The sequence below is a fragment of the Primulina eburnea genome, chromosome 11 (assembly GCF_022965805.1).
Source record: "Primulina eburnea isolate SZY01 chromosome 11, ASM2296580v1, whole genome shotgun sequence".
NCBI classification, from domain to species: Eukaryota; Viridiplantae; Streptophyta; class Magnoliopsida; order Lamiales; family Gesneriaceae; genus Primulina; species Primulina eburnea.
The window spans coordinates 36,135,643-36,155,843 of NC_133111.1; the positions used below are offsets into that span (position 1 = coordinate 36,135,643).

General features: G+C 39.3%; 2 protein-coding genes across 2 annotated transcripts; one reads left to right on the top strand and one right to left on the bottom strand.

The window, feature by feature from the left end:
* Positions 1-6,913: 6,913 nt before the first annotated feature.
* On the bottom strand, positions 6,914-9,075 carry LOC140805581 (uncharacterized). The gene is made up of 2 exons (XM_073161845.1): positions 7,992-9,075; positions 6,914-7,614 (listed from the first exon to the last, which is right to left on the bottom strand). Exons 1-2 carry the CDS (start codon positions 9,073-9,075, stop codon positions 6,914-6,916), a joined length of 1,785 nt encoding a protein of 594 aa, XP_073017946.1.
* Positions 9,076-15,539: 6,464 nt separating this feature from the next.
* On the top strand, positions 15,540-16,535 carry LOC140804530 (protein LURP-one-related 5-like). The gene is made up of 2 exons (XM_073160569.1): positions 15,540-15,844; positions 15,911-16,535. Exons 1-2 carry the CDS (start codon positions 15,629-15,631, stop codon positions 16,331-16,333), a joined length of 639 nt encoding a protein of 212 aa, XP_073016670.1. The 5' UTR covers positions 15,540-15,628; the 3' UTR covers positions 16,334-16,535.
* The last annotated feature ends 3,666 nt before the right edge of the window (positions 16,536-20,201 follow it).

The window sequence follows — 20,201 nt, forward strand, 5'->3', positions numbered from 1 at the left end:
TTGAATGAATTAACTGAGAACAATGAATTAATTAAGTCACCGAATTGAGAGATAATAATGAGAGAAAATATCTAGAGAAATGATTTCACAAAGTTTCCATGATAATTATTCACAGTTTAATTTATATTCCTGAATTCCAATCAATTAATGGCCAAGAACACTTAGATTGTTTTATTCCCCTTTCCCAAGTGACGAATAAAGTGTATCTATCAACTTCGATTCAATTATTCCTAATTAGAATCTACGTTTCATAGATAAATGCAAACAATGTTCTTACTAAGCCTTGCTAAAGTTATACGCCTTCCGAACGCTATAAACATTTAACGATGTGTCTCTAATGATCTATAATCCTAGTCCCTCTCCCGAGTTATAAGATTAATCAAACAACAAACAATTTATGGCCAGTAAATTGCAGTGCAGTAAACACAGAGAACACAATTAAACGAAAACGAAATTCAATCAAATAAACAACGGTTTCAAATCATCGTTTCAACAGAGTTACGTCATTCTCTAGAATGGAAGTTTAGTTCATCACGAAATCCAAGAGAAACAAGACATATTTGTAATTCTAGGCATCGATACACAATAGAATAAAGAAACAAAGGAAAAGATAACAAATCCGAAGTGTCGTCTCCGGTGTCCAGATCTGTCGTTCTTCGTATTTGTGACTGTTCTTCGCCCTCTGAATCTTCGTCTCGTGTATGAGCTCCGTGCCTTCTCTCTGTTTTTTCGTCCAAAAACGGCTGAAGATCTCCTGTGTTTCTCCAGTGACGGCTGCTCCTCGAGTATGACCTAATTCGCGCAATTTATAATATTCTGGACGCGGCGCGTGCGCGGTGGCGCATGAAATGGCGTGGTGGCGCGCTCGGTGCTGCTCCTCTGGCCATGCATGTTCGCGCGGTAGCGCTTGAAGTCGCGCTTGCGCGCGTCGCTCTCGGGTCTGTGCGCGCGGGTGCGCATGAACTGGTGCCACAGTGCTTAGGTGTCTGGTCATTCGCTTGTATGGGTGCGCGCGGGGGCGCGAGAGTTGGCGCGATGGCGCGCATGCCACTGTCGATCATTCTGCACATCATTGCGCGCGGCTGCGCGTGATCTCGCGCGGGCGCGTGCGAGGCTCTGTCCGAGGGCTTGAGTGAATGTGCGCGCGACTGCGCGTGAAGTGGCGCGATGGCGCGCGCACTTCTGTCCCATGGCGTGCTCGAGGTCGTGAATTTTTTGTCCACTTGGCATCGTGTCCGCTATTTTCTCCATTCCTGAAATGACAATCAAAACAAACCAAAAACGCATAATTCTGTTCGAAACAAGCATGATTCAAAATGGATTCTAATATAAATTAAGTGCAAATCTTGCACTTATCAAGTTTCTTGTTTCAGATGACTATTCGAAGCGGGATCGAGGAAAAGACTTGTGACGATTTTGGTAATCTAAATTGTGGTATTTTGTTTTAAGTTGAGTTTGGGGCATTTTTAAATAATTTATTAAGTTTATAATTTTAAATCCTAATTAATTTATTTAATGGATTTAAGAGTTTAAAACTTTTAAAATTGGTATATAATTATTTAATTGAAGAATTTGATTAAATTATTGTGTGTTAACCTTTGATTAGTATTTTAATTAGTTAATTTAGCTATAATTTCTCCTAATTAAAACACACACACGTTTTATACACTCACACACACTTACACGTTTTTACACACACTAAAAACCGATTAACACACAAACACACACTTCATTATTCAGATTTTATTATTTTTTAGAGGAGAAAACCTAGGTTTATAAGAACCCTTGCAGCCGCCCCTTCACTCTCCATCTTCCAGAAAACTTTCGTGTGTTTTCTTCAAAGATTTTAGCGCCGCGTTCGTCCCGGATCAATCCGCACGCCATCTCCGCTTCGGTATCGCCGTTTCGGTAAAGTTTATCATCAAAAGGCACGTATATTCTGTTATTTCTGCATCGATCTCATTATATTATGTGTTGTGTTATTTTTATGCGTAAAAATTTATGTGTGACGTTCGTCATTTGAGCAGAAAATGGTTTGGATCAGTTTTGAAATAATTTTTAGATCTGAAAACTCGTTTTTGCTGTCTCTTTAAATACTGTGATTTTTCGGTCGTGATTTTGAGAAAACTTTCAACGTGAAAATTGTAGAACTTTTCGATACCTTCGATTTGATAGTAAATAGTGAGTTATGGTGTTTTCATGGGACTGCTCAAACTGCATTTTCAGAAATTTATGATATTGATACGTTCTTGAAGTTTTATGGTTGCAGGCTTCGTTGGAGATCGACGGGTGATCGTTGCTGCGTTTAGGTATGTTTAGTATGATGTGGGTTGGCATTGGGATTGTCGGTTAGTGTCGATAGACACTTGAATCCATTAGAAGATGTAGGAAACGATTTGGTTTCAATTTCTATGTTTTTGATTGGTATGTGTAGTAGGGTGGACGTCGTTGCTTTGGGATGTTTGTACATGTTTGATTCAATGTTATGATATGCTAAGATGGGTCTCGGTGTCGGTTCATGTTCCGTACAATCGAGTCTAGAATGATAAGCATTGCATGTATTGAATATTCGTGAGTTTTCGTCCAGCGAGGGTACACGGACCCTTACACGGGGTCCATGCCTTCGTTTTCTTCTTGGTGTCATCCTTGCGAGCCGACACAGACCTCCATATAGACTAGGGCACGAGGTCCGTGCCTTTGTTTTCTCACGGTGTCAAGTTTGCGCACACACACGGACCCCCACACGGACCAGGGCACGGGGTCCGTGCCTTCCCTTTCTCGTTTCACTCCTGAACCTCTAAAATTGACCCGAAGCTTTCCAAACTCCTTAAAATGTCCCAAAAAATATTTAAAAGTATTCCTAGACGTAAACCCGAGCCAAAATCAGAACCTAACCGACTCGTTTTAAAAACTTGGATCGGAGTCCCGGTTTTAACCCGAATCGACTCGAAACTTACCCAAATTTTCCCCAACTTTTACCATATCTTAAAAACACTTAATAGGTCCCAAAACGCTGTCATTAAGGGCTTGAGAAGACCCTCGCATGACTGGTGCAGAGAAACGATGGCCGAACCCCTGCACTAAAACACCCGATCTGCACAGCCCCTCTCGATCTCACCCAAACCCGATCACCTCCACACTCCACCACCTACACCTCACACTCCTGGTCTGTAAGGGCCCCTGACCACCTAATACAGCAGTCCCCTTGCAATACATAACAGAAAACGTGAGTTGGGAAAATATTTTTGTGCAGAAATTGTAACAACCGAAGGAAGGAATGATTTAACATGCATGAACAATGAGCTATCGGCTAACACAGCATATCAGCATAATAATATTGCGTGAATGATGAGCAAGGAAGATACATAGCGTGCCTTATGATCTTGATGCACCAACGCTTGAATGACACGGATGAGGAAAGGAATTGGAGGAAAGAAAAAGAGCACCGAAAATATTTGCTTGAAGAGGAAAATGCTTCACCGAATTGTTGTAGCAGCAAATCAGGAGGATGAATGTGAGTGGAGGAGGTGGGCGGCTGTTGAAGAGTGGTTAGGTTAGTGGGGAGTTTAGGGAATTACTTAGGCGTTAATTATATAGATAAAGATTAAGTAAATGGGTTTTAATTGGTATTTAAAAGTTTCAAATATATATATATATATATATATATATATATATATATATATATATATATATATATATATATATATATATATATATATATATTTATATATATATATATATATAAACCCAATAAGCTTAAAATTAGGCCCAAAAATCCAAACACACTCCCGAAAAATATTTAGTGTTGGAAATACTTTGAAAATTTTAGCCAAACCCATAAAAAGTCCCACGATTCGATAAAATTTGCGTACCGTTAAAAATAAAATCATGCGTGGAAAAATACTCAATAAAATCTCATATTTGAAAAATACCCTTAAAAGACCTTATATTAGTTAGTAAAAATTAATAATGTAATAAAAATAATTATTTTCCCGACAATTCTCCGATATTCGTTCCTTGATCGAACGTGAAATGCATATAGAAATCCTAATGCATGAACATTTAAAATTTCATGAATTAAATCCTATCATGCATGAATTATGCATAAAATGCATAAAAATAATTAAACACATAATTTAAAATAAAATCCTAGATTGCATGTAGTCCGGTTACGTGAATTAAATTCCTGAACCTTACAACTCTCCCCCCCTTAAATCAAATTTCGTCCTCGAAATTAGAACGTACCAAATAACTCCGGGTAGCGACTCCTCATCTCGGTCTCTGTCTCCCACGTGGCCTCCTCCTCGGAGTGATTCAGCCACTTGACTTTGACCATCAGGATCACCTTATTTCGGAGTCTCTTTTCCTGTCTGTCCAGAATCTGCGTAGGTCTCTCCTCAAATGAAAAGTGCGGTGTCAACTGAAGTGGCTCATAGTTAAGCACATGTGAAGGATTCGACATGTACTTTCGCAGCATGGAGACGTGGAACACGTTATGAACTCCCGACAGATTCGGTGGTAACGCAACTCTGTATGCGAGTGTCCCAACTCTCTCTAGGATCTCAAATGGTCCGATGAATCTAGGGCTGAGCTTGCCCTTCTTCCCGAACCTCATCACACCCTTCATAGGTGCGACCTTCACAAAAACATGATCCCCTACTGCGAACTCAAGATCCCGCCGTCTCTGATCAGCATAACTCTTCTGACGGCTCTGTGCAGTCCTCATCCTGTCTCTAATCCTGGCCACTAGATCTGCTGTCTGTCTGACAATATCTGGACCGAACTCTGCTCGCTCACCTACCTCATCCCAATAAACTGGCGACCTACACTTCCTCCCGTAAAGTGCCTCGTATGGAGCCATACCTATCGATGCTTGATAACTGTTGTTGTAAGTGAACTCCACAAGAGGTAACTTCGGCTCCCAGCTGCCCTGGAAGTCGATCATGCAAGCTCGGAGTAGGTCCTCCAGAATCTGAATCACCCTCTCTGACTGACCGTCCGTCTGGGGATGAAAAGCGGTACTGAACTGTAGCTTCGTACCCAAAGCTTGGTGAAGACTCTTCCAAAATGCAGATGTAAATCTCGGATCCCTGTCTGACACGATGGACACTGGAATACCATGCAGTCTGACTACCTCTCTGATGTACAGCTCTGCATACTGAGTCATGGTGAATGTCTTCCTGATCGGTAAGAAATGATCTGACTTAGTGAGCCGATCAACAATCACCCAAATGGCATTGTATCCTCCAGTAGTCCTCGGAAGCCCTGTCACGAAATCCATAGTGATATTCTCCCACTTCCCCTCGGGAATAGGGAGTGGTCTCAGCTTCCCTGCAGGTTTCTGATGTTCTGCCTTGACCTGCTGACATGTCAAACACTCGGAGCCAAACCGCAGAATATCTCTCTTCATGCCCGGCCACCAATACAGAGTCTGCAAATCCTTATACATCTTCGTACTCCCTGGATGAATGGAGTACGGGGTGCTGTGGGCCTCACTCAGGATATCTGCTCGAAGGGAATCACTGTCAGGAACCCATAGACGGTCCCTATATCTGACTATGCCATCCACAACTGCGTACAGTCTATGGTCCTTAGTCTCATCCCTCTGTCTCCACTTCTGTAGCTGCTCATCAGAAGTCTGCCCTGCTCGAATTCTGTCTCTCAGAGTCGGCTGTACTGTCAGAGTAGCAAGATTCGGGGCCTCGCCCCTGGCATAAACTGCAAGCTCAAATCTCTGAATCTCAGCCTGTAACGGTCTCTGTACTGACAGATGAGCTAACACTGCGTGCTTCCTGCTCAGAGCGTCTGCAACTACATTAGCCTTACCCGAATGGTAGCTAATGTCACAATCGTAGTCCTTCACCAGCTCGAGTCATCTCCTCTGTCTCATGTTCAGTTCCTTCTGTGTGAAGAAGTACTTCAGGCTCTTATGATCTGTGAAAATCCTGCACTTCTCCCCATACAGATAGTGTCTCCAGATCTTCAGGGCAAATACCACTGCTGCTAGCTCAAGGTCATGAGTCGGATAATTCTTCTCATGAACCTTCAGCTGTCTGGACGCATAAGCTATCACTCTGTCCTGCTGCATCAGAACTGCGCCCAACCCAAGCTTAGATGCATCCGTATAAACTACAAACTCTCCCGGCCCCGATGGCATCGCTAGTACTGGCGCTGTGGTCAGGGCCTGCTTCAGTCTGTCAAAACTCTCCTGACACTCAAATCCCCATATAAACTTGGCGTTTTTCTTCGTCAAAGCGGTCATAGGTACCGCAATAGAAGAGAAGCCCTGGATGAACTTCCTGTAATAACCTGCCAATCCCAAGAAACTGCGGATCTCTGTCACGCTCTTCGGAACTGGTCAATCTCTGACTGCCTCTACCTTGCTGGGGTCGACCTCTATGCCATCCTGAGATACAATGTGGCCCAAGAATGCCACCCTATCTAGCCAGAACTCACACTTGCTGAACTTGGCATACAGTCGTCTATCCTGTAGAGTCTGCAATACTATCCTCAAATGATGACTGTGCTCCTCCCTGCTCTTTGAATAGATCAGAATATCGTCAATGAAGACTATGACGAACTGATCCAAGAATGGCTGGAATACGCGATTCATGAGATCCATGAAGATCGCTGGCGCGTTCGTCAAACCGAAGGGCATCACCAAGAACTCATAGTGCCCATAATGCGTCCGGAAGGCTGTCTTATGCACATCTGACTCTCTCACCTTCAGCTGATGATATCCGGATCGAAGGTCTATCTTGGAGAACACGGAGGCTCCATGAAGCTGATCAAACAAGTCTTCGATCCTAGGCAATGGATATTTATTCTTCACTGTGACTCTGTTCAGCTCTCTGTAGTCAATGCACAGTCGCATGCTGCCATCCTTCTTCTTAACAAATAGCACTGGCGCGCCTCACGGGGAGAAACTAGGGCGAATGAAACCCTTATCCAGAAGATCCTGAATCTGATCTTTGAGCTCTTTCATCTCTGCAGGTGCTAATCGGTAGGACGCCTTAGATATCGGTATTGTTTCTGGCATGAGCTCAATAGAGAATTCTACCTCCCTGTCTGGTGGGATGCCTGAAACATCGTCAGGGAATACACTGGAGAACTCGCTGACCACATCTACATCCTCCAGCCTCTGACTGACTGGCACCGACACTGATACAACACTAGCTAAGAATGCCTGACAGCCTCTCTTAATAAGCTTCCTCGCACACATGCAAGAAATGACGAGCGGGAACTGATGATGTCTAGCTGCCTCAAAAACAAATGGTTTCCCACTGGGAGGTCGAATAGATACTGACCTCTGGCGGAAATCTATGACTGCACCGTGAGAAGAGAGCCAGTCCATGCCCAAGATGATATCAAATTCTGGCAGCGGTAGTACTATCAGATCTGCCTGTACTGTCTTTTGCTGCAATGTGAGCTCCAATCCTCTCACTATTCGGGAAGTGAACATCTGATCTCCGGATGGGATCGATACTCTGAAACCCAAATCCATCGCTACTGGTATGATACCTAGTCGCTTCACAAAAGATTCAGATATAAATGAATGTGTAGCCCCTGAATCCAGCAATGCATGCGTGGCTACACCTGCAATATATATCCTCCCTGCGACAAAACATACTATCAAATCTAATATTGTTGAACTTAAAGAGTTCTTTATCCGCAGTTAACCCAAAATCCTCGAAAAACAACTTACTTAACCCAAATATCGTTCCTCAAAATTTGAAATTCAATTTCAGAAAAGTTGAAAAGTTGCAGATTAACCCCTTAACGTTTCTAAGATTACATTTTGGTTCTGATCTTATCCGTTGTTGCAATTGGGTCCCTAAAATTCTCCAATCAGACGCTTAAATTCTTAATCCAAATAGGTAGAGCATGCATCCTAATTCTTTCTATGTTATCAATCCCAATAAGTAAATCGTCAAGAAAGCATTAAACCCAAGCAATCATGCGAAAATTAAAACCTTAAACAAAATGGTTACCGGTAATCAGTGTCGAGTCTGGTGCTGCCTCAGCCTCCTCGGCATGCATCACATATGCCCTGCCTGTAGTGGGGCCCTTGTTCTTAGGACAGTCCGCTGCTTTGTGGCCCTCCTGTCCGCATACAAAGCACTTGAAGGTTCCCCACCTGCACTCGTCGAAATGGAACCTGCTGCACTGAGGGCACGGCTGTCCATCAACTGGCTTAGGTGCCCCTGGCGCCTGAGGAGGTCTCTGCTGCTGCTGCTGCTGCGGCCTCCTACCATGTCCCTGGGGCCTCTGCTGCCCCTGCTGCCTCGGCGGCCCCGAAAACTGCCTCTTCTGTGGCTGAGAACTGGACTGAGATTGTTGTCTCTTTCTGTGCATCTCATAGTCAATGTCTCGCAATGCCTGCTCTGCCTGAAAAGCGCAGGCAGTGGCCTCATCATAACTCGCCGGCCTCATCAACATGACGTCCCGACGGAGAGTGGGTCTCAGTCCATCAATAAAATGCCTCAGCTTCTGGGCGGCATCCCCTGCTATCATGGGCACAAAGTGGCAGCCCCTGTCAAACTTGCGGATGAAATCCGCCACTGATAAATCCCCATGTCGGAGGCCCATGAACTCCCTCGTCAGGCGGCCCCTGACGTCAGCTGGGAAATATTTTCCGAAGAAAAACTCCTTGAATCTGGCCCACGTGAGAGTAGCAACATCCACAGCATGTGCGGCTCCCTCCCACCACAGGGACGCATCATCCCTCAGCATATAAATGGCACACCTGGCCCGGTCGCCATCTCTCATCTGGAGGTAATCAAAATGTAGCTCCAGTGATCTAATCCATCCCTTTGCAACGAATGGATCAGTGGTACCCCCGAACTCCTTCGGGTTGAGCATACGGAACTGCTCAAAGATATCAGTCTGTTGTCTAGGAGCCTGCTGAACCTGCTCCAACAATCTAGCCATACCCTCAAGAACTCGGGTAGCTGGGTCCCCTGGCGGTGGTGGTGGAGGCCCTCTGCCACCCTCAGGGATATCACCCACTCTAACCATCCTGGGCTCGCGTCTGGGAGGCATATCTGAATACAGTCCACTTAAAACGTAACCCATCATGAAATTAATCTAGTTTTGAAATTAGTGGACATTACAGTGTAACAACAGTTAAACATAAGAAGTAAATCATCATAATGCGTAAATCATGAAATCATGCAGGTGATAACAATCAATCAATTAAAACATTTAAATCGTAAAAGCTTACAGACTTGAGGCTTTGAAGACTAAGCGGCAGAAGCTGGCGGTGGCACAACCCTATACAGGAGCCTGGCTCTGATACCAACTGTAACGCCTACTCGTTCTAAATTGCGGAATTTTTTTTTTTTATTTTTATAAAGCTCTCATTTTGAAAATAACATTTAAAGTTATCATAATTAATTACCAATAAAATATACGGAGTAAAAGAAGTGAGTAAAATCCTACATCCAACAGTAAAATATAAACAGCAGATAAAATCATCATATCTTCTCCAAAACATAAAATCATAAAGTGCGGAAAAATATTAGGTCCTCGGGTCATGTCGCCCACCAGGTCCGCTAACTCAGAGTCCAACACCTCCAGTCTCCTCGACATCGAACTCACCTGCATCACACACGCCTAGTGAGTCTAAAGACTCAACACACCTGTACCGTTAATAACAAATACATATACATAGCACACAAAAGTGAAAAATATCATACTCAACATATCTTTCATTAACTTAAAAGCATAACGTAAACGTGTCGTGTCAAAGCATGTCATGTCATATCATCATATACGTGTCAAAACAGCTCATCGTGTCAACATAAGCTTAAACATTTTCATTTAATTGAATTCAGTTCATTAGTTGTGACTTTCGTATCAGCTCTATCGTATCAGCTCTATCGATGGATCCATCTATAAAAAAAACCGTGGTACCCGGCGGCAGGGGACATCAGCGACAGCATTACCCACCCACTGAGCTCGGGCCTCAGCTCATCATATCTCATGTCATCGTATACATATACATCGTCATTCACAACCAATTCACATCCTTCAAAAATATCATCATTTTCATCACTTAATAAAAACATGCGTATGCGTAATTTTTCCTTTAAACCAAGCATGCAACGTATTTATCGTAATTACGTAAAATCATAAAAACGATACATAAACATTTAAAATATCATATATTTGTGCTCAGGGCGCTGCCAGGACCAAAATCTCACCCCGGGTGCAAAATGACCTTTTAGCCCCTGGAAATCCGAAAATTATCGTTTCACTCCTGAACCTCTAAAATTGACCCGAAGCTTTCCAAACTCCTTAAAATGTCCCAAAAAATATTTAAAAGTATTCCTAGACGTAAACCCGAGCCAAAATCAGAACCTAACCGACTCGTTTTAAAAACTTGGATCGGAGTCCCGGTTTTAACCCGAATCGACTCGAAACTTACCCAAATTTTCCCCAACTTTTACCATATCTTAAAAACACTTAATAGGTCCCAAAACGCTGTCATTAAGGGCTTGAGAAGACCCTCGCATGACTGGTGCAGAGAAACGATGGCCGAACCCCTGCACTAAAACACCCGATCTGCACAGCCCCTCTCGATCTCACCCAAACCCGATCACCTCCACACTCCACCACCTACACCTCACACTCCTGGTCTGTAAGGGCCCCTGACCACCTAATACAGCAGTCCCCTTGCAATACATAACAGAAAACGTGAGTTGGGAAAATATTTTTGTGCAGAAATTGTAACAACCGAAGGAAGGAATGATTTAACATGCATGAACAATGAGCTATCGGCTAACACAGCATATCAGCATAATAATATTGCGTGAATGATGAGCAAGGAAGATACATAGCGTGCCTTATGATCTTGATGCACCAACGCTTGAATGACACGGATGAGGAAAGGAATTGGAGGAAAGAAAAAGAGCACCGAAAATATTTGCTTGAAGAGGAAAATGCTTCACCGAATTGTTGTAGCAGCAAATCAGGAGGATGAATGTGAGTGGAGGAGGTGGGCGGCTGTTGAAGAGTGGTTAGGTTAGTGGGGAGTTTAGGGAATTACTTAGGCGTTAATTATATAGATAAAGATTAAGTAAATGGGTTTTAATTGGTATTTAAAAGTTTCAAATATATATATATATATATATATATATATATATATATATATATATATATATATACCCAATAAGCTTAAAACTAGGCCCAAAAATCCAAACACACTCCCGAAAAATATTTAGTGTTGGAAATACTTTGAAAATATTAGCCGAACCCATAAAAAGTCCCACGATTCGATAAAATTTGCGTACCGTTAAAAATAAAATCATGCGTGGAAAAATACTCAATAAAATCTCATATTTGAAAAATACCCTTAAAAGACCTTATATTAGTTAGTAAAAATTAATAATGTAATAAAAATAATTATTTTCCCGACAATTCTCCGATATTCGTTCCTAGATCGAACGTGAAATGCATATAGAAATCCTAATGCATGAACATTTAAATTTCATGAATTAAATCCTATCATGCATGAATTATGCATAAAATGCATAAAAATAATTAAACACATAATTTAAAATAAAATCCTAGATTGCATGCAGTCCGGTTACGTGAATTAAATTCCTGAACCTTACATTTGATGTCATGGTTTAGTTCAATGATTTATAAGGTCGAGTCATGAGAATTTTAGAACGTCATAAGGAATTGAATGAGCTAGTAAGTAAGCTTGATATTTACGTCTAAGTTATGCAAGTTAAGCAATTTAATTCATGTTAGTATGTGCAGCAACGGCCCCAATCGAAGTCCAACGAATCCCTCAACGCCAAGTAAGTATGTTGACGTACAAGAAAATATTTTAAGTTTTTGAGGTATGCTAAATGTCTTGTGACCAAATTATGTTTAGGATTGGAAAGCGTTAAATTATGAACGTGGACCAATCCGCCCATTAAATTATGAACAAGTTTAGATTGAGATTGGAAAGCGTTAAATCATGAATCAGCCCGTTAAATTATGAACGGGGATCTCATGTATGTGGCAGTGGATACGTCCCTATCATCCCAGTACTGTGGTTCAGTCTGATCAGACGATTATGTTATGGGTCACTTGCTTTGAAACATGCGTCTACGCAAAAATGATGAAGTTATGTATGTTCAAATATGTTCAAGTATGCAAGCATGTTTAAGAAAAATTTATGGCACGTCTAAGTATGTATGTACGTATGTTCAGGTTTTGTCTTGCAAGTTCAAGTTTTAAGTATGTATGTTCTATTTTAAAGTTGCATGTGATCTTATTATGTAGTACTTGTTACTTCCAGTTTATACGTGTTGAGTCTTTAGACTCACTAGACTTGATCGATGCAGGTGAGGATGTTTACGAGGAGACTGATGGTGGGGACCGAGGAGCAGGCTTGGACTGAGCAGGAGGTTAAACCCAAGGACCGCCATGTTTTAAGTTTTATGAAAGCATTTATAACTTTTGTCAAACTTTTAACTTCAAATCTTGTTGCAACAACTTGTGAGACGTACAGTTTATTTCTTTTATCGAATTTTGAATGTTCACATTTATTTAAGAATTTTTTTTTAATTTTTCCGCAAAATTTAAGTAGTAAAAAGTACGGTACGTTACAATTTAATAATTGTAATATATTGATAAATTATTTATTGTATTATATTAAAACAACAAATCAAGATAACCACTTTTATGGTACCAAGCATTTGATATTAATTGATAATAAATACTCAAAATTATGACTATAAATAAAGATTCATTATCAAAACCATAATAAATAAAAGAATAATATACCAAACTGTAAATAATCTTACTTGACCAAGAGTGCAATCTTTTCACATTGACATCAATGGATTTAGCTTGCCATAAACTTTCTTGAATTTAATATAACACTCATGAATGATTAAAAAAATATTATAACTTAAAACTTTTATTTTCACACATAAATTTTATTTTTTTTATAATGGAATATCTCCCATTTTAAGCTGATACAAGGCCTCTTTTTATAGGAAAATATAGAGAGACAAGAAATTATCATTCTACATTCTGGCTAGAAAATAACCTTCTTTTGAGCCAAATATTTTATGCATAGCACAAATATACTTTTAGTCACTTATTGTGGTTGCAATGTGGCCAAAAAATAGTTGAACACTTGCCGTAAAAGTACTGATCGCAACCATCACAGGCATGGACTTCAGCTTGGTTGACAACTAACGTCATACCCGCGATCTAATTCACCAGAAAACAACCAAGATTGACCCAAAACTGGAGGAAATCGTGCAACAACACAATCGCAATTTCAGGCCTTTCTCTGGTGGTTTTCGACATACGCCAGATTCGTGGTGGTCGTCTCGCCATGGAGGTTCAGCCAGCGCCTTCAATTTTGGTAGTTGGATTCTTTTTTGGCGATTAATTTGATGGCTAAAGTGTTAGCTCCGAGACCGAGACGTAGATGCCATATGGTATTGTATAACAATTTCATTAAAAACAATAAGACTCGTAGCAAATAGCCAAAAACCAGTATAATTCATAAAAAAATATTGTCTTTACATATGTAAATTACGAATAATGCAGAAGTTACTTCTATGGTCTTTTCCTGTAAATGAGCTCTCTCTAAAACCTTCTTCCATAGACATGCTTCATATGAGGCTTTCTGCCTCACAGATTTTCCCGATGTGTAATCATTCATGTCATATCAAACAATATATGCATAAAAAAGTATTTATTTTTATAAAATCTGCACACATATGTAAACTTAAAAACAAATGATTATTTATTTTTATGTGTATTATTTTACATTGAATTGAGATCTTAAATTTATATTGGAGAAATTCGTAAATTAATCTAAAAAAAGATCATTTTCTTAAATAAATAATTGACTAAAGGTAAAAAACAAAATACCCATTTATTTATAATACGAAGGTATTTGATGCGTTGAAAAATACATTTTTGACATATTGAAATTGAGCCGCCCACAATTGAGGTGGTGCAATGTTGGATTTGGATGAAAAAAAGCCACTTTGATTGAGTCAACACACAAGATTCAGTACTTTTGCCACGAGCCCAACGAAATTTTCAGCAATTCCTTCATTTATGTCTTTTTTTTTTTGGGTATTTTTTTTTTAGGAAGATCAAAATTTGATTCCAATATGATTTCATTATTCTTTTGACAAGATAATATCATTATTAACGTTGATTTCATTATTTTTACTTTTGGAAATATTTGCCAATTTTGACTATGTGAATATTTTCTATATAAATGGTCAAATAGGCATTCTGTTTTTTTATGGAATAAAATTATGTCGAGTGTTTCCTTCATTGTTTTCGAGACCTCTCTAAAAAATAAAATCTATTATTAATCTTCAACATAGTCAAAAATTTCTTACAACTTGGGTGTCACAACTGATTAGGGAAACAAATTTCTCAAATTTGGTTATCTACCGGAGTCGTCTCTTCGGAACTATATGTAGGGGTGGGAAAAAATACCGAAATACCGAAATACCGAAAAACCGTGCCGAAAAAAATACCGAACTTACCGAAAAAATCGGTATACCGAAAATTTCGGTACGGTATCATATCGTACCGAACTTTTCGGTATCGGTATCGGTATGAAATAATTTTTTTTTCGGTATTTCGGTATATACCGAAATACCGAAAATAATTTTTTATTATTATTTTTTTTAGATTTAAGTTCGGTATACCAAAAAAATGTCGGTATACCGAAAGACGGTTTTTCGGTATACCGACAAAATTTTCGGTGTCGGTACGATACCGGTATGAGTTTTTTTCATACCGAAAATTCGGTATACCGCATGTGCGGTATACCGAATTTTCGGTATCGGTATCGGTATGAAAAAATTTCATATCGATATTTTCGGTACGGTATACGGTATCGTAGTTCGGTACGGTATACCGTACCGTACCCACCCCTAACTATATGCTTCTATCCAACTTTCGTTTCTTTCAACGCTTTACTTCATCTGGCTCAGTTGTCTCTGCTGCTTATATTACTCATCATTTGGTTTCACATTAAGCTTTGTGGTTCTCTTCGACTTGTCTTTCTTCTCACCCGGACGTCGTTTTCTTAAAAAAAATAGTCGATGAAAATATTAAAATAAAAACGACCTCCTCGAATATATTTCAAAAATAGAAAATTATTTTTTTTAAAAAAAATAATTAACAAAAATCAAAAAAATAAAATATCTCTTTCTCCTTTTATTTATTAAAGTAAATATGAGACCGTCTCACGGATCTTAATCGACGAGACGGGTCATACCTACACATATTCACAATAAAAAATAATATTTTTTCATGGATGACCTAAATAAGAGATCTGTCTTACAACTACAACCCGTGAACCCGTGAAACCGTGTAACATAAATTTTTGTCTTTCTTACCGATAGTTTTTGGTTTGCTTTGTGCTTGTACCCGCCCGTTACTTTTGTGACAAATGGGCAAAAGACAAAAAACTCCCTGTACCCCAGCTGCTCCCCTTCCCATCACTTTTTAACTTAAAAGGCACGTGAAACCCAACTTTGAGCTAAAAAAATATCATTTTCCTGTTTTGCTCCAGTACCCACAAATCTCCCTTTCTTAATAAGCAGAAGGAATCATTATTACACTCACGGAGAAAATAATGACGATTGTGGAAGAAGGGTATGTATACGAAGAGGAAACCCATCTCACAGTGCTCAAAACCTCCCATTTCTTCTGCGGAGACGGCTTCAGCGTTTATGACTCTAAAGGCCAACTTGTCTTCCGTGTCGACTCCTATGGCCCCGACGCTGCTGAAACGGGCGAACTCGTTCTCATGGACGCCGACGGTGGATGCCTCCTCACTGTCCGGAGAAAGGTATATTAATGTTTTGATAGAGAAGCTTGTTTTTATATATATAGCTAACTCGAATCCCTGTAACAGTGGCCGAGCCTGCATCAGAGATGGGAAGGCTTTGTCGGGGAGGGAACCGAAGGGAAAAAGCCGCTGTTCAGCGTACGTAGATCATCCATAATCGGTCGATCGGGCGTAGAGGTTGAGGTGTATAGCGATCCGAACGTGGACTACCACGTAGAGGGTTCGTTCGGATGCCGGAACTGCAGAATCTTGAACGAGGAGAACGAAGCGGTTGCTGAGATACGCCGCAAGGTCGACGCCTCTACGCATGTCGTTCTTGGAAAAGACGTCTTCTTGCTCTCGCTGAAGCCTGGGTTCGACGCCGCGTTTGCCATGGGATTGGTTTTGGTGCTTGATCGGATCCATGGTGACGAGGAGGCGCCGGTAGGTGAGAATGGGAGTAGGGTTGGTGTGGAACCGAGCGTAGAGGCTCCAAAGTCTTCACCGTAGATTTATTCATCGAAAAGCACACTTTCAAACTTTTAGCTCTCGAATAATTTTCTTCCTTCAATTTATTGATTTGTGTTCTTGCAAGACTTTTTACATGGGAATACCCTAAATCTTTTGGAAAATATTAAATATACCTTTAAAAAGTTTAAAAATTGTAAATTTTTGAGATTATCTATTTTAATAAATCACTTTTTGATTGTTATTAGTACAGATTTTTTTTAAAATCAATAAAATCGAATCCGTGATTTATATGATTTATAAGATTCAAGGTTTACGTTTTGTACGTATTTAAATTAAATCTTTTAATTGTACGATAACTCAACCTCAACGGGACTTGCATCCAAAGAGTGCTAAACTTATTTTACTAATAATTTAATTAATGAAAAACAAAAAATATATATTTTTTAAACTAAAAAATTCTCGATCTCACGAGTCAATTTTGTTAAATCGATATTTAATATGGATCACTCAAGAATTTTTTTTACTTTTATGTGTTAAATATATTAATTTTTATTGTAAATATAGACATGATTGACTCGTCTCATAAATAAAGATACGTGAGATCGTTTTATAAAACATCTACTCATGTTCGAATAAATAGATGAGTTTGGTTTGGTGTTGGCGTTGTCCTTCCTATTGTCTAGGTAGAGTTCCCAGTTGAAGCGAAAATCTAGAACCTTAGGATGATGTTTTTTGAAAATAATTTAAAAAACACGAATTAATTGTTGATCTTGAATATGAGAAAAATGAATTGAAATTTGTTTGCAAAAAACAAAATTAAGATGATAATTTTTATTCATTTTCATTGAATGGAAATACAGATGAAAAACATAATATTTACATTAGAATTCCTTTTCCTAAATAATTTAAATCCTTGTTTTTTCCCACATATGGGAGGATTTAGATATTTATGACATTAATGAGCTAAGTTATGGATCACAATCACTTATTGACCCCATCAAGATTGTGATCTATCGTAGTTGTGGATGTGAATCAATACAGTGTGGAGATATATATATTAGTGAATCGACGCATGCATAGCATGTTTTTATATAATTAATTGAATTAAATTCAAATATGAATAATATCATAACTATAAAAATTAGTGAAAATTCAACTATAATATGAAATAATCACGTGTTTTAATTCGAATTGATTATATTTAAATAAAGTCGTATTATGATTATGAAAAATAACTAGGGATTAAAATGAAATTTTAAACAATGAATTAAAAAGGGAAAAATATAAAATGATCCACGGTTTCAAAATTTTGTCTCAGTTATATACTCTTAATAATGTATTAGGTCTTTTAATTAATTTTGGGACTAAAATTTATGATTTTCAAAATAAATTATTATATAAAAAAATTAATTTAAAAAAACGCGGTTATATATAAATAGGGTCATATCGTAATTATGAAAAATAACGAGGGATTAAAATGAAATTTTTAAATGATGATTAAAAAAGGGAAAAAAATAAAATAATCCATGGTATCAAGCTTTTGTCTCTATTATAAAGATTTTTAATAATGTAGTAGAGAGATGGGTCTTTTAATTAATTTTGGGACTAAAATTTGTGATTTTTTTAAAATAAATTAATATAAAAAATTTAATTTAAAAAACGTGGTTATTATAGGCTCCTCCCTTGAAGTTCGCCCGAGTTAAAAGAACATCTTGAAAGAGTATTTGTTGGAGAAAGAACACCAATTGTTGGGAATTAACCACATGAAATTGGAATATCACCCATCATATTTGGAAAGCAACCTGTCCAAGCAAAACAATTGTAGAACCCGTAAATCAGTAAACGTATAAGCCATGTATAATTCTAGATTTTTAAATTTAATTAACTTCATTGCATGATTATTTTTTTATGCGTTTATTTGAAGTTAATTATTTATTTATTCAGTTCAGTAGTTGATTTTCAGCATTTCAGTTATTTCAGTGAGGCCGGACCAGAGTTGGAGTTTTGAGATAGAATTTAAGATTCAAGAAATATTTCCAGGATTTTATTTGGCTCGCAAGTAAGTTAATTTAAGTTAAAAAGAAGTTTAAGGAATTATCTTAATTATTTGAGGTGAGTAGAAAATTAGTTCATTTAGGTTTCTTAATTAAGGGATTTATTTACTTAATTATTTAAATGATTAGTGAGGCTTCTAAGGTTATTAAATTACTAGATAATCATTTCTCCCCTACCTTTTAACATGCATTTTCAGCCACCCCTTGACTAAACAATTCCATTTCCAACTAATCACCTTGACCCCTTCTTAGTATTTAATTAATAGGATAATCCCTCCAATTTTTGTTTAGCACCAATTAATTAAATAATTAACATTTTTCCTAGTCTAATAAGCTCTTACAATCGGCCACCCCATCATTCTAGATCCCTCCACCAACATTTGATACCAACAACAATTCAAAATTTGAAAATAAAGGAGACTTGGTCTTGAGTTGTTCCTTATATCTTGCACCCCCTCCTCACCTTCCTAACCATTTTTCCCCCTCCCCATTTTCGAATCTGAGTGAGCTTTTAGAGCTGAAAACTGTGAGTTTCAGTAGAGCTTGAGGGTAGAAAAATCGTGTGCATCAAGAGAGAAAAGAAGGAAGAAAGAAGCGCTCCACTCCTCCGCGTCGCGTCGTCGTTTCGTTCGTTTCTTTTAAACGAAAAATACCAGGCATGTCTAGATCTCTTTTAAACCTCAATCAAGCCATAGTAGTAAAATTATTTTTACCTCAAACTCATGAACTTACAGCATGAAAACCGAAATGTTTGACAGCAGGATTTCTGAAATTCTGCACAGATTATTTTTATCTCCTTGACAAGCTTCACGTTTTCTGTTTGTTTGGTGGTTTCAGGGAATGGTTCGACTCCAGGCTTCCAAGGCTGCATCTAGGCATGTAGTAGGATGTATTAAGACCACTTTGGTCCAGTCTTGCAGCCCCCATGCTGCCTAGAAAGCGAGATGACAGCAGCTCCCCTTTGCTGCCATGTTGCTCTTCGAAATTTCAGTTTTGCTGTCATGGGAAGAGATCTGATCTTGGCTGTCCCAGGGGCCTATAGCCATGGTTAGATCACTCCCCTATCATGTCTAAGACGTGACTAAGTCGCCCTTTTGGTGGCTTGGTCCATGGCCCCTCGGTTTTTAAATAAAACGTGACAACAGCCCCTCTTCCCCCCATCGGCTTTCTCATGGTACAACACTTGGTTCGGTTTTGTGGTGATTGTGTGGATCTTGGTTGGCTTGTTAGCCATTAGCCACGGTTCACACCATGCCCCTAGATGTCTAGGTCGTGCCATGGTCAATCAATGGCCACTGGAACGAGTCGAGACAGCAAGCGACGCACAACACACACACGCACGCATGAGGGCCCTCGGTAAGAACTTTCGTGTTGTTTCTGGTATGGTTCGAATTGTGGCTGGCCAAAAGCCCTTAGCCATGGTTCAAATCATTCCTTGGGACGTTGGTAAGAGTCTCTGGTCGGGGGTTCACGCCCCAATGGCCGATAGACTCGAAACCAACCCAAGACGAGCAAGTGCGCAGCTGCTGGATTTTGACAGCAAGTTGCTGTGTCGTTCAGAGGCGTCGTTTGAGTTCTCGGTTGGCTTTTAGCCCATGGCCTTGGACTGGACAGTGCCTCATTGAGTTAGGAAGGTCATGTTTTTGACCGTTCGTCATTCGGATCATTTTTGAGGTCGTTCGAGAATTTACGGTGCGATGTGCCAAATTGACTCTCGAAAGAGCGTTTCATGTTTTGGCCTCCATTTCACCTAGATTTCGACCCTCATAATTTTAGGAGCATAAATTCATAATTTTAAGCGTATTTTAATCATGACGTCACGTTGGTTCAGTGTTGGTTCGGGTTGGTTTAAA

What these genes read in the sequence shown, in the direction of transcription:
- LOC140804530 (XM_073160569.1), top strand. Translation starts at nt 15,629, where the DNA reads ATGACGATTGTGGAAGAAGGGTATGTATACGAAGAGGAAACCCATCTC. An exon ending in TCCTCACTGTCCGGAGAAAG is followed by an intron (nt 15,845 to 15,910) that starts GTATATTAATGT and finishes TCCCTGTAACAG; the next exon opens with TGGCCGAGCCTGCATCAGAG.
- LOC140805581 (XM_073161845.1), bottom strand. Translation starts at nt 9,075, where the DNA reads ATGGGTTACGTTTTAAGTGGACTGTATTCAGATATGCCTCCCAGACGC. An exon ending in AGACTCGACACTGATTACCG is followed by an intron (nt 7,615 to 7,991) that starts GTAACCATTTTG and finishes GTTTTGTCGCAG; the next exon opens with GGAGGATATATATTGCAGGT.